General features: G+C 65.6%; 1 protein-coding gene across 8 annotated transcripts in view; it reads right to left on the reverse strand.

The window, feature by feature from the left end:
- Positions 1-447: 447 nt before the first annotated feature.
- The window catches only part of TSPAN4 (tetraspanin 4), a 21,644-nt gene continuing 7,689 nt past the window's right edge, over positions 448-14,402 (reverse strand). For all 8 annotated transcript variants that reach the window (XM_035013625.1, XM_035013623.1, XM_035013620.1 and 5 more), the window contains 7 exons: positions 13,826-13,905; positions 4,588-4,779; positions 3,126-3,200; positions 2,053-2,154; positions 1,813-1,944; positions 1,643-1,726; positions 448-904 (listed from right to left, as the gene is read on the reverse strand). In XM_035013625.1, coding sequence (XP_034869516.1) covers positions 836-904; positions 1,643-1,726; positions 1,813-1,944; positions 2,053-2,154; positions 3,126-3,200; positions 4,588-4,779; positions 13,826-13,888 — 717 coding nt within the window. In that variant the 5' untranslated portion in view covers positions 13,889-13,905 and the 3' untranslated portion in view covers positions 448-835. The remainder of the gene's footprint in view (positions 905-1,642; positions 1,727-1,812; positions 1,945-2,052; positions 2,155-3,125; positions 3,201-4,587; positions 4,780-13,825; positions 13,906-14,402) is intronic.

The following is a 14,402-nucleotide window of genomic DNA, read 5'->3' on the forward strand; positions in this document are numbered from 1 at the left end:
ACCTTGGGGCTGGCAGGAAGGAGGGCTGGAAACTGAGGTTGGGGGCTCGTGAGGCTCCTGGGAGGGGCCCATCCTCCAGCCCGAAGCCCCAGACCCACGGCTTCCTCACCCCGTCAGCCCTATCTCAGGAGACCCCGGTGCTTGCGCCCCAGAGGTAGCCGCTCCACTCCTGACAGCCCATTTTATCTGCAGAATCCGTACAGGTGAACAGTTCGGGGGCCAAGTTCACGGGGGGCAGGCAACGCCCTGGGGCTGCATGGAGGGCGTCGGAGGGCAGGGCCATCCTGAGACGCCTCTGCACTTCCTGTGTCTGATCTCACGGAGGCTGGGGGCTGGCCCCACGCGTGTGTGGGAGCCCCGCTGCAGGCACGGGGCACATGGTGGGGGCCCACGGCCATACAGGGTCTGTCTGGGCAGCCCCCCAGAGGCTCAGGGCAGCAACAGACACAGGTGGGGGCTGTCGCCCACGCGCTTTATTAAGATGCACCCAGAGCCCGCACTGGCTCCGCCGTGGAATGTGGACGGTGGGGCGACAGCCTCGCCTTGAGCACCAGGACCAGCGGTCGGCCCTTCACCCCCACCCCCACCTGCGAATGACCCCAGCCAGGGGAGCGCTGCTCTGGAGAGTACGTGGGTATGACAAGCTCCTCCCGCCCCCAGCCCTGCCTGCGTGGCCAGCACTTGGCGCCCTCCTCCAGCACGGTGTTCGCAGGGCTGGCTGAGGGTCCTGGGGGGGTGTCCAGGGTTGGTGCTGAATCCTGAGCAGGAGAGGCAGGTGGGGGCGTGGTCACCTCCCCCGTGGGCTGTGAGGCAGAGGTGGCAGGCAGCGGGCAGCCTATGCACAGTAGGTATCCGCCTTCACCACCTGACAGTACATGGTCATGGCGAAGGTCAGACCCAGGATCTGCGGGGACACGAGGGGGCTGGGCAGGACTGCTCCAGGAGACCACGAGCACAGAGGGGTCCTGCCCATGGACCCCACCCCACAGTTTCCTCCCTGGATGGCCTGTACCCCACTTCTCGGGAGGCCTCCCCCAACTGGCAGTTCAGGTCCAGCCCAGCCACGTCCCCCGAGCCTCGGCACGGGCACCCTGGGGACCCCTAGGGCTCGGCCCCCAGACCTGCCTTTCAGTGTGGCCACTGTGGTTCTGCTGGTGGCTTCAGGGCCCAGCGGCTCTGTGCCCCTCCCTCCCTGCCTGTCACCCAACTGGGACCACCTCTGACAGTGTCTGTGTGCACTGCTGCGACCCCCATCGACCTCTGTACCCCAGGAGCGGGGGCTGTCCTCCGACACACTGGCCTCGAGCTCCCCCACGGTGCCGACACGCAGGACTCCACGGGGGCTGGGAAGCCAGGATCGGGGGCACCAGGGCCTGGGCCGCCCACCCTCACTCTGCAACAAGCCATCCCGTGACCACCACCCACCACAGCTGCCAGGCGTGGGCCGCAGGAACAAGGCTGGCCTGCCTGTCCCTGGCCCGTCAGGTCGCCTCCCCGTGGAGTGGCCCCGGACCATCCCTCAAACCCCACCTCTCAGCCACATGGGCCCGAGGCGCTTCCACCGAGTGCCGGTGAGCTAGGCTGCTAGCTGGGGGCTGGGGCTGGTCCAGGGGGCTCCTGAGGCAGGCCCCGCCCAGCGTACCTGTATCAGCGCCGTGCACAGCCCGAAGATGCCCACAGCCAGAAGGTTCTCCTGGAGCCACATCTTCACGGTCTCGTAACACGGCTGGGGGAAGGGTGCACGTCACAGGGGCCACGAGGCCACCCCCTCCACCCCCGGGTCCCGGATGCGTCGGGAGGGTAGGTGCTCACCGCCTTCCACCAGGTGCCAGGTGCGTGAAGGCCACAGCCCTCGCTGAACTCCAGGCAGCAGGAGTCCGGCACGCGAGTGGCGTTATAGACTTCGAACCAGTCGGTGTAGTTGGAGACCCCGCAGCAGCGGAACTACAGACAGGCGCAGGGGCTGGGATGGTTGGGGAGCAGGCGGGTGGGCCCTGCCCCCCTGCTCGGCACACCCGCATCCCCTCTGCCTCCGCACGCACACAGACTCACGTCGGTCTGGATGATGCTCCAGGCGTTGGTGAGGCCCACGTTGCCTGGGGTGCCATATAGGTGCAGGCCCTTCTTGAGGTCCCGCTGGGCATACCTGTCGATCTGCAAGTGTAGAGGGGTCGGCAGGGCCACCCCCACGGCCAGCTCCACCTCCCTCGTCCAGACCCCCGGCACCCTGTGCCCACTGTTTCCCTCCTTGGAGTCCCCTCCTCCCAGAAGCCCCCATCCCTGTGCCCAGGCCCAGGACTTGGCCCCTGCCTGTCCCCGCCCCTGGGCCCTCTGTGGTGCTGAACACCGCTGGCACTAGAGTCCGGCACCTCAGCTTCAGGTACAGAGACAGACGGACACGTACAGAAACACCGAGCGCGGTCTGTACATGCGGGTTGTGAGTACACGGCTCCGTCCGTCCGCTCGGGCCCAGAAGCTACGACGCCCCAGTGGCGAGGAGCACGCCGGCCCCCGGAACTCGGTTCCCCAGACCGTCCTCCAGTGAAGGAACCAGGGCTCCTGGAGAAAAGGCTGATTCCAGGGCTGGGGCAGGACACGCCCAGCTAGGTCTGGGGGGCGTCTAGCGCCAGAATGCACACCGCGGGGAGGATGCCAAAGGGACCCAGGAGCCAAGCAAGAGCTCCCAACGGGCAGAGGTGCGAAAATGTGAGCAAAATAAGGGACACGGGTCTAGGGTACAACTCAGAGTACAAAACACATGTAAATGAGCAGTCAGTAATGTAAGTAAGTAAATGGGGATGGGGGCTTTTCCCTGCCCAGCAGACACGCAGTCCAGGACAGTAAGGAGCTCAGCCAGAACACAGCACCGCACCCCTGCACCCCCACTTCTCAGAGGGCCAGAAACCTCCCAAACCTCCAGGCCCGGCCTCTGGTGGCTGCGGTTAAAGCCGGGTCTTCCAGTGAGTGGATGGCAGGGGCCACCGTCCACCCGCACAGAGCATGGGGCTGGTGACAACCATTCCCAGCCCTGCCCAAGGCCTTGTCACCACAGCACGGTGGCCGCCAGCCGGGCGGGGAGATCAGAGCCCCCACACCCGAAGCTGGGGAGGGCGGGGTGGCCGAACCTTGTCAGTGCAGGCGAAGAACAGGGTGGTGACGGTGGCCTCCAGCAGGAACACCAGGAGCAGCATCACAAAGAACTGCGGAGGAGACCTGGCCTTGGTGACTTGGCCGCCCCGACCCCCAGCTGCCCCCCAGCCCTCCGCGAACCTCGGACAGATGCCCCAGTGCTGCCGGGACGCACACCGGGTCTCCGGCCCCCAGAGAGCAGCGTACCACCCTCATGCCGCCCCACCTCCCGCGGACCCCTCCCTTCTCTGGAGGGGCTCTTCTCTCGCTCGACTGACCGCGGAGCACAAGCCTCACACCTGCCGGCACACGTGTGCTTTGTGCCCGTGTCCCCCTCCCTGTGGGCGGGGAGGAGGTCAGTCTGTGATGACCTTGAACCCTGGGGGTCACCGCCACCAGAGCACACCCACTCGGGAAAGACCACGGTGAGGGGACAGCCGCCAGGAGCCTGAGAAGCCCCACCCGACTGCACAAACTTTGCTGGGTGACAGCCTCCCACTCAAGCACCCCCAAAGGCACAGCCCCGACCCTGCCATAGAAGTCCCAGGCCAGTGGAGCAGCAGAGACGGCCTGTGTCCACCCCGCCTTTCCTGCAGACGTGAATGGGGCCCAGGCGGAGGGAGCGCGCCCTGTCCTCTCCTGAGGCCCCCATCTGGCCTTCCCTCAGTGCGGGCCCAGGATGCCCCCAGCAGGCCCCGGGCTCTGACTCCCGAGTCTCCCAGTGGGGACGGCCGGGGCTGGGCCCCGCACACACCCTGCAGCTTCCTTCCCCGGGGCAGCTGGGGACCCAGCCACACCCCCACCTGCTGCTCTGAGGTTATCAGAGCCCCAGGCCCTGATGGGAGCATCTGGAATGTGCTGGACGCCTGGGGAAGCTGCACGGACTGGGGGACATGCCCTCCGAGGCCCCACCCTGGGCAAGGGCTCCTCAGGCCGGATCAATTTGAAGGGGTGACTTAGGACTTGAAGCTGCTGGAGGCCTTTGCTAGACCTATTAATAGGTGCAGAGCCTGACCCCGGGGATCCTTCCCCTTCTCAATTATCTGTGATTAACGTTCCTAAAGACAGGAACACATCCTGCCTGTAAATCTGTCTCCAAGGCAGAGGTGGGGACTGTGAGCCTCTCAACAGAGGGTCCTGGGACGGGAGCTGGGGAGGGGGTCCCAGGAAGGGTGGTCGCAGAGCAAACAGGCCCGGTACCGGCTGGAGGGGCCCCACCTGGCACTCGTGTTGGGGGGGTGATAAGACATGTGTCCTGTCAAGGGAGGCCTCCACTAAGCTCTGGGCAAGCAGCCCCCCGGCACCCAACCCCCCACAGCCCCAGCCTGGTCTGGAAGGCCCCAGCAAGGCCCCCTGGGGCTGCCACAGGCCATGGCCATGACCTGCTGGCCCTGCGGGGTCAGCACAGGTAGGGAGCAAAGGCCCCAGAGGTGAAGCCCACGTGCGGGGCGCACTCACGGTGAGCAAGAGGCACTTGTTCTCCTTGATGGCCCCGATGCAGCCCACGAAGCCGATGGCCATGACGAAGGTGCCGGTAACGATAAGCAGGTTGGCGGCCGACAGGGACGGGAAGGAGGACGACAGGGTGGCGAAGTTCCCCTGGGTGGCAGCCAGCCAGATGCCAACACCCAGGATGCCACAGCCTCCCAGCTGGGACCGCCAGGGTAGGGAGAGAGGGCAGTGAGGCCACCATCCACACATTCCAGACCACCCCAGAACAGACCCCTGTGGCCACCCAGAGTGGCATCCCATGGGCCCCGTGCACCCTCGCCCACCCTGCCAACCTCCACGGCCAGTCACCCCTCCTAGTCTTGTCCCAGCACCCAGCTGATTCCCCCACAGCCACAGTAATGGGGACCCCAAGGTCCACACCTATGGCCGTGGGGAGGATGTGGTCTGAGGACACTCTCCACTCGGGTCATGAATGGGGTGCCTGCCCCTGTCCCAGTGACATGGTGAGGCAGCCAGGGCAGGGGGCCCAGGGCCCCCCCAAACACCACCCCTTCAGGAAGCATCCCCTTCTCCCCCAGAGCCTGGCCTGCACCTACCCCACAGCCTCTCTGGACCTGAGAGTCAGGGAGACGACTCCTGGAGACCCTGCTGGACCACACGCTCCCCTCTTACTAAAAAAACCACCTTCCAGTGGGTGGCCACAATCCCCATGGGCCCCCCTGGTGTCCCCAGCTGTCCCCTTCTAAGCACAAGCCCCAGGGCACCCACCAAGCCCCAGCGTGGACGCCAGCACAGGACAGCGCAGAGAACCTCATCCCTGGCCCTTGCTGCCCTTCCCTCTCAAACACTGGAACTTTTACTGAATTTCATAGTTGTTCCTTATTACAAACACAATTAAAATGAGAGGAAGAAGGGCGAGAAGGCAAAGTGGTAAAGAACCCAGTGCGGGCCCGCGGCCTTGCCTGGTGAAGGGGACACCCAGCCTTGGGGGAGCAGGGATGGGCTAGGCCTCTGGGTGGTCTCAGGAATAAACAGGTGCAGGCTGGGGGCAACAAGCCCCACAAAAGCTGACCTGGTCCCCCAAAACCTGGGCTTCGGTGAGACCACTTGGCGACCAACACCTGCTGGGCCCTGGGGAAAGCCAGGCGGCTTTGGGGACCCCTCCCCACTCCTCACCATCTGGCCTGGCCCCCATGGCCTCAGCCCCCAGGGCTCTCCTGGGCACAACACCCAGCCCTTGGAGTGATCACCCTGCATGCCCAGGACAGGCTAGGTCACAGACTCCAGGGTAAACAGCATCCAGCCCTGCATCACCCCACAAAAGCTTCCTGAGCCTAGATGGCCAGACTCCCACCCCATTTCCCAGACCAGTAAACTGAGGCTGGGAAATGAGCCTCCCAACCCAGTCAGTCGAGCCAAGGGGAGCCAGGGCCATCCACACACAATGCCTCCCCAACAACTGGCCTGGTTCCCCAAGCCTGGCAGGGACCCCATGACTCAGCAGGCCCCACAGGCTCTAAGACCCTTGCCCAAGGAGGCCTCACCGGCCAGTCAACCTGGCCCTGGGATGGGGGTGGGGCCACCACTCGTTTCTCCATAACCCATTGGGGAGTGTGCACACCATGCATTAAACCAGGCTGGCAGGAGACTGCAATTATGGGGGTGGGGGGACGCAGCTCCCAACCCAAGAGCATTAGGGGCTACGGCTCCCGGGGTGTGGGCAGACACCAGGGGCTCTGGCCCAGGCCTACCAGCGTCTGGGATCCCTCTGGGCCTTGCCAAGGGCAGGAGAGTCCCCAGCTGAAATGCCCACCACCATCCAGTGGGGGTCCAGTCAGCCCAGGGTGAACATGTGGGTCGTCTCTGGCCCTCCTGCCCCTCTTTGCACCTTCCACAGAAACAAGAACTGCGGTCTAAAAGTTATAAACAACACCTCTTTTGAATGCTGCTGGCTCAGGGCAGGGTCCAGGAAGCTGGGGTCATCCTGCTTGCTTGAGCCCCTCCCCAGAGTAGGGTGGGGGTCTGCAGCTCAGGCAAGGGACAGGGAGGGGGCAAGGTACCAGGTTAGGGGGACCCTGCTGCAGGGTACTAACCACATGGCCCTGAAAGTTCCCAGAGGGCCCACCATGGACAGTGACAAAAGCCTCTGCCTGTGGCCTCCTGTGAGGCCATCTCCATGCAATGACCAAACCCAGGGCCATGATCAGGGGCCAGGGGGCCAGGGGAGGCTGCCCAGACGAGGCTCAGAGGTGGGAGGCCAGTGGGGGCATCCACCCGGAGGCGTGGCCTGAATTGCCTCTGGGCCCTGGGTGTGCACCCAGTGTGAGGAGCCAGCTGCCCAGCGCGGGTGGGGGAGGGGGAGACGACACAGGTGACGTCTTCACTGCAGAGCTGGGCTTGGGCACAGCCCCGGGGCAGTTATGGAGATGTGTGTGCACCCCCACCTGTGGGATGGAGGCAGGCCCCCCACCAATGGCACTGGCACTGTCCGAGGTGCTGACCCCAGGCGGGGTGGCCAGGGGGACATCCAGCGCCTCTGGGCACCCCACGCCGGCCTGTGGGAGGCACCACTCAACATCACGGGGCACAGAAGAGGCTGGGACAGGCTCTGGCTCATTCGATCTTCCCATCCAACCTGCAGATAAGAAACTGGGAGCCGGGGGGGTTTCTGGAGCTATGCCCCACCCCGTGTCCCCACAGTGTGCCCACTGCCTCTGGGATCTCCAAAGCCCCAGGGGAAGCTTGAAGCTGGGGCCGCCCAGTGGGGTGCTGTGCACAGAAGGGACACCGTGGCCGAGGACCCGGGTCAGGGAGGGCGTGAGGGTGGGCCACCTCCCTGTGGGGAGGGACACTGACCGGCTGCCATGCCCAGGCCTCACGCCAGCCTGTCCCCCACTGAACCACGCAGCCCCCACTCTGAGCCAGTCATGTCTCCGAGCTGAGCCCCCAGGATGGGGCCTTGGTGGGTGGGGCCGTCTCCTGCGGCAGGTCCCTGAGCAAAGGAGACAATGACTCGTTCTTTACAACCTGACTGCCTGCCTCAAGGACGTCGGCAGACGGCTCCTGTCAGCAGGAAAATGAGCCCGTCTGAGCTCCCTTGTCCCATGGGGACACATGGAAGGGCATGGGGAGGACACAGGGAGCAAAGCGGCTGTGGGGGGTGGGGACCAGTCCAGGTTCCAGGGGACCGGGGACGGGGCTCCTCACCCCCAGCACTAAGTGGAAACGGATTTCCTTAATTAACTCTGTTCACGACGTCCCACCTCCACCCGGAGACGTCAGGAGAGACCCACGCTGGGACACACACACGGCCCGCTGCCATGGGCAGCCCTCGCCGGCACCATGTCACACGGGCTCATGTCACAGACATGCTGCCCTATGGCCTGTCCTGCCCACAAGCCCCAAGGCCCTCCGTGTTCAAGCTTGTTTGCACAGACCAGTCACCAAAAACTCAGACACACACTAACAGAATGCATGCACACAGTTAATAAAATTACCTGTAATTTTGAAAATGTTTCTGCGTATGCAGCTTTTAAAACATTTTGGCAGGAAAATTACAGCCTCCAAGTGCAGGAAAAAAACAAGGCCCGTTAGACTCAGACACAGAACATCAAACACAGCATAAGTGGGGCTGAGGTTCCTGGGAGGCCAGGACCCCACCCCAACCCCACGGCTGCCCAGCCCCGCTCTCTCACTGCCTGGGGCACTGGCTGGACTCTCCTCCCAGCCACATAAAAGCCCAGCTGGGTCCCAGGAGCAGACCCGCTGACCGCCTGAGAGAAGGGCCCAGCCCTCCCGTTGGGGACCCCCATCCCTGCCCTGCCATCATCTGTGGCCTCCCTGACCCCCTCCCGTGCATCTCGAGCATACGCCTTATCTTCTGTCCTCACCTGTCACCAGCCCCAGCCCAGTGCCTGGCTTGTGCCCGCCCCCATTCCTGCTGTCCTTTTTTCTTGTCTGTGCATTTTTCAATTTGGCCTAGGACTGAGGGTATAGGGACCACATGGTCTGAGATGCCACCCCCGCCCCAGGCCCATGAAGGGGCAGGTATCAGGTGGCCCTCTGCCACTGCCCCTCCGGCCAGCAGATGGCGGGACAGCTGGCCACGTCCTTGGAACACAGTGGAGGGCTGGGTGCCTGCAGGGGCCAAGCCTGTGCCCAGAAGCCCCTCGCCTGGCAGCCAGCACAGCCTTGGGGTGGGGGCTGGGCATGGCGAGGTGTTTCTCCCCTCCCAGCCGAGAACAGCCACGAGGGGACCCCATCTATACACGTTCAGGAAGGGCAAAATGTGTCCGCCGTGCCAGAAACCAGGTCTGCCCCAAGGCAGGAGTCAGGGAGACTGAGCGAAGGGGCTTCAGGGACCTTCTGGGCCGACAGAAACGTTCCCTACCTTGACCGGATATGGTCACCTGGCCGTTCGCTGAAAATCTATGCAACTGCCTGCCGTTCATGTTCTTAAACGCCAGCAAGCCCCCACACCATCATCAGCCCCGTTCACTGACCCCCAAGGCTCGGACACAAGGAGACCAGCCCCAGCCCGTCAGGGAGACAGCCCCACTGACAGGACCCCCTGAAGCCAGTGTCCACGGGGAAGGGGTTGGGCAGGGAACAGAACAGGCCCGGCCGGCAGCTTCAGGAAGGTCCAAGTCCACCCTCAAGGGCGAGGAGGAGCTCACTGGACCACAAAGGGGCATCCAGGGGACAGATAAGAACCCTAGCAACAGGGGCACCTGCTGGCTCAGCCCGTGGACCATGAGACTGCTGGGGAGTCTCACCGGGGCCCCCTAACGGACCGCTGCCACCCCCAACCTATCGGGGAGCCACCCGCTCGGCCACACACACACCTGGTTCCAGCATCAGCGCTCTGCCTGCCATCCCCGCCGTGGATGGCGTGGGGGTCGCCGAGCCAGACCCAGAGACTGGTACTGCCACCACAGAGCCGACCAACATCCCCAGGCCCCGAATCCCCGTCTGTCCCATCAGCCAGCTGCTGGCCCCAAGGAGGAGAGTGTCCTGACCCTTGACCAGGGCAGCCAAGCACCCCCACCCCCAGCTCCCTGGTGCCCTCCAGACCCAATCCCATCACAGAATCTGCCTGCCCTCCCTCCACCCATCGCAAGGCAGCCCGCCCACCCCTACTTGCAGGCAGCGGGCCACCCCTGCTTTACCCTGCCGCAGAGAGAAACAAGCCTGGACACGGGGACGCGCCCAGCACCACCAGGAGGCCGCGGCCGAGAGCCACAGGGTCCGGGACGCTCACTGGCCCTGCCTTGTGACCTCCCAGCTGCAGGGAGGACTGAGGGGGGAGGTCATGGCCCCCAGCTCTACGGGGCCCTTTGCCACCATGTGTCCCCTCCTCCACCAGTCTCAGGGGCCTTGCCCAAGGGCCAGTGACAGCCACCCACTCAGGCCACCCACGCGGACATCATCTGCAGTTCATCAAAGGGGAAAATCCAGGCCCCCCTGAGGTACAGCTGGGGCAAGGGAGACGCCAGGAGACCCCAAGGGGGCAGGATTTACCCAAAGTCCTATGGAGGCCTGGGCAGCAGGAAAAGGCAGGCAGGGCTCCGACCCCCACCCCAGCCATGCAGAGGGACCCTGACCACAAGTGCAGGGAGAGGCAGCGCCGCACGCAGCCCAGGGGCAGGAAGGGGGGTGGGGAGGGACACCTGCCAGGGGAGCAGCAGGAGGGGGCCCTCAGCTTGGCTGATCCAAATCTGGGAGGAGTCGGGCAGCTGGCCAAGGGGGAGACACAGAAGCACCCTGACCTTGCTAGGCTCAGCCCCGCCTCCTCCCAGGCCCCCCCCGGCCCCCCCCCGGGCCACCAAGACTGCCCCTGGGGGAGTCCTGAGCCCTCTGCCCCAGAGCAGGGGAAGGGCAGGAAGAGCACCTCCTTCCTCCTCACCCCCCCCACCGACCCTGGGGTCTCCACCTCTGCCACCGTGGGGGCCTGAACAGCCCCAAACCCTCACCCCGCGCCTGGCATCACACGGTACACCCCACCTGTTCCCGGGTACTGAACGTGGATGGGGCTCCCGGGAGACACCCCCGGCCCCACCGTGGGGACCCTGGCCCTACATCTGTGCAGGCCTCAGAAAAGGGCCACTGTGTCCCTGCCGGAGCTGTGTGTCCCCAACAAAGGCCCCAGCTGCTGCGGGAAGGCAGGAGAGGCTATAAGGGTCAGTTGGCTCTGGACTCTGAGGGGCCCCGGCCACCAGCCCCTGTGTCCCTCTCCTCCTCCGGGTGGTGCCTGTGCCTTCCCAGCCCCCCGCCTCAGGTCACCCCAGCTCCAAGCCCTGGTGACAACACGTGGGCCTGTTTCCTTCACTGAGACAAGCCAGGGACTCAGCCCATCCACACAGGACCAGGCAGACCAACGCCAGGACAGACAGGTGATGACTCTTTCCCGCCCCACGAGGACCCACGGCTGGAGGCCTCAGCCCTGCCTTCCCAGACCCAAGCAGGAGCCCCCAGGGAAAACCCACCAAACGGGGCACATAAATAAGAGTCAATTATCTGCTGAGCCTGCCCTCCCCACTCCCTGCCTCCCCAGGCCCAGTCAGGAACCCTGGTCTTGGCCAGAGGCGCCCTAGGGGCAGGGAAGTGGGTGCAATGGGGACAGTATTGCTGGAGGAGCAAGGGGTCAATGAGAGGGCCTTGAGGGGTCCGCCTCCAGCAGAGTCGAAGCCCGGAGGTAAAGGGGGGCCAGGCAGGGCTTGGGGGACAGGAGAGCCAAGACAAGGGTGGGATGAAGTTAGAGAAGTCACAGCACCTTGACCTCTAAGCAGGTGTGAGGGCTGGTGCCCTCGGGACCCCTCACCTCCCTGCACCCCTCCCCCCATCTGCACCTGCAGCCTGGACTCCTGCCCCCCCCCACCAGGACCCCCCCGCATCCACTCCCTCTGGGAGCCACACCCGGGACAGGCATGGCTGCCCCACCAGACACAACTCCCCCCATCCCACCCCAGCTGCAGATGATGACCTCCCCACTTGCCAGGGCAAACGCTGGCCCAGCACCTGACCTGGCCTGGCCCTGTAGGGTGGGGTCAGAGGGACTGATGCAGGTGAGTGTCTTGAGGTCCAGCCCTCTGGGACTCCCCTCCCACAACCTCAGTCCTGAGCCTTACAGTCAGCTCCAGTGGGGAGACTAAGGCATGATGCTCAGGGGTCTCCCAGTGACAGTGGGAAATGGAGGGGGGGGCCAGCACCCCCAGGTAACAAAGGAGCTGGGGCCCCAGGGAAGGGTGCTCTAGCCTCTGCCCCAGCCTAGTTGGCAGCCTAGTTGGCACCTCCAACCGGGACTCAGCCTCCTGACCATTCCCACCACGCCTCGCGAGTGCTTCCTGTGGGCTGTGGGCAGGCCCGGGTGCCCCTCTCTGCCCTCCGGGTCTCAGACCCCAGCTGGGCACCACGCTGGGGCAGGGACGGGCCCAGGTCAGCAGCAGGGGGCCAGCTGGCTTCTCTGGAAAGTAGAATGTGGAATAAAAGGGAAATGGATTGTGCAGCCCAGGAGGAGCTCCCAAAGGGGTTTCTGATCCACCGCAGGGATGGCAGAGCGTGTCTGTCCTGCAGCTGCCACGGAAGCTCCTTCAGGCTTCACAGGGCAAAGACAGCTCAGCCTGGGGACCCTTGAGGGGTCGCCTCTCCTTCTGCCTGCAGGCAGCTGCCCAGACCACTGAGGAGGGCAGACAGGGAAGAAGCAAGTCTTGCCCACCTCCTGGGACCTGCCCCCCACTGCCCCCCGCCACCCCAGGCGCTCCGCCACCTGCACCTCCACCGGTCAGGTCTGGCCACCCGCAGTGACATGCCCACTCCGCCAGCCACTCGGTGCCAACCACACTGGTGCCCACTGCAGCCGCTCCACATCCCCCACCAGAGAAGATGCCCACCCCTTCATGTGCTGGGCCCGGGCTCCAGCTGCCCCCCGCCCCTGCTCTGGCTCCTGGCCTCACGGTGCTTCACCCTGGGCCTGGGCCTCAGCCCTGCCAGGAGTCTCTTGTAGAGAACAAACTCTTGGGGTGACCGCCCCTAGCAGGAGACCCCTGGGATCACACCCCTCAGGCAGCCCAGGCTGGCTGCCCCTCCCGGGGCCCCCTGACTACCCCCACCACAAGCTGGGAAGAGAAAAGCACAGCCTAAGAAGGAAAGGACGAGCAGGATTCTGGGCATTTGGCCTTAACTGAACTGCATGCAAATGAGCATGCAAAGCACAGCCTCCTTGTGGGGTCCAGAGCCCAGGCCATACCCCCTCACTCCTAGTTGTGGAAGGAGGATTGGCTCGAGAATTAACGATGGAGCAGGGAGTGACCTTGGCATCCTCTCTCCACCGAGCCTCCCCTAGCCCAGCCAGGGGAACCCCAGCCTGGGCGGGCTTGTTCCGACCTGCTCCAGTGGGACAGCAGCCACAGCTGGGGCCTGCCACGCTCCCTGCAGGTCTGGGGCCAGGGCTGGGTGGCAATTCTGTCATCTCCATCATCCTCCCCACCCACCCACCCTCGTCTGGAGGACGAAGCGGCCACCTCTGACCCTGGACACACACATCCTGTCTGAGCAAACCCAACCCACCTCAGCAAAAGTTATGGGCGCCCCGCACCCCGACACACACGCGCGCGTGCACACACACGCACACGCACACACATTCGCACCATGTAGGAAGAAGAGCCAGTGGGGAGACCAGACACCTCCCCAGCACACCTGGTGGCCCAACATCCCGCTCAGTGTCAGGCCCAGCCAGAGAACTCACTGGTGCACACACACCCCCTCTCCCTTTCCGCAGGGCCTCCAGAGACTGGAGGGGACCACCTGGCCCCCGACAGCCCCTTGAGGACCACGATCCTTGGGCCTATAGGTCAGTCCACTTGGGGGGGGTCGGCTGCGCGGGGGGGGGGGGGGGGGGAGCACCAGAGGCTCAGCGCACTGCCGGCCACGACCAGCATTCGAACCCCGGCGCAGGCGGGCGCAGGGCCTTGCCGCCCCCTCGGGCGCGCAGGTGCGGGACACGGCCGGCCTCAGGAAGAGAGGGACGAGGACGCGGGGCAGCGGCCCCGAGGGCAGAGCCTCGGCCAGAGCCTCGCGGCACCGGAAACCCGCCCCACGGGCCGGGCCAGCCCTGGCCCGCAGCTGGGGCAGCGACCCTGGGCACCCCCCCCCCCCGCCCGTCTACGTCCTGGTGTCTCGCCCTCCATCCCCGCTGGAGCAGCGACTCTAGGTTCGCCCCCCGGCCCCCGGCCCCGCCGCCACTCACCCAGAAGAGCAGGTTGAAGGCGAACATGAGGAACTTGACGCCCTGGAGGCAGCCGCGCGCCATGCTGCAGCGCTTCAGCTCTAGGAGGAAGATGAAGGAGAGGTCCAGGTAGAAGACCACGTACTTGTTGCCCTTGGGCGACGTGTAGCGCGCCCGGGCCGCCTTGGGGCCGGGGTTGGCGTGCGGGCCGAAGAAGGGGCCGCCGTCCCCGCCGTCCCCGCCGTCCCCGGCGCCCGCGCGCCCGCGCAGACTGCTGTAGCGCCGGAAGGGGCCGCCGCGCGCGAAGCCCGGCTCCTTGCCCTCCGGCGACGGGCTGCGCCGGTACGTGGACTCGTCCGTGCTCGAGCGGCGCATCGCGCCAGGGCCGCCGCCGGGCTCAGCGCCCCGCGCCCACCGCCCCGCAACGCCGCATCCCGCCCCGGTCCCGGCCCCGCGGTGGCAGCCGGGCGCGCCGCGCCGCTCCGCCCCCCCGGCGGCGGCCCCGGACACCTGCCCGGTCCCCCGCGCCGCAGCCCCGGCCCCCGCCCCGCGCCCGCCCGCCAATCCGCGCCGGCCCCGCCCCCGAGGACCCCTCCCC

This window comes from Mirounga leonina, unplaced genomic scaffold, assembly GCF_011800145.1.
Source record: "Mirounga leonina isolate KUSES-001 unplaced genomic scaffold, KU_Mleo_1.0 Mir_166, whole genome shotgun sequence".
Taxonomy (NCBI): Eukaryota; Metazoa; Chordata; class Mammalia; order Carnivora; family Phocidae; genus Mirounga; species Mirounga leonina.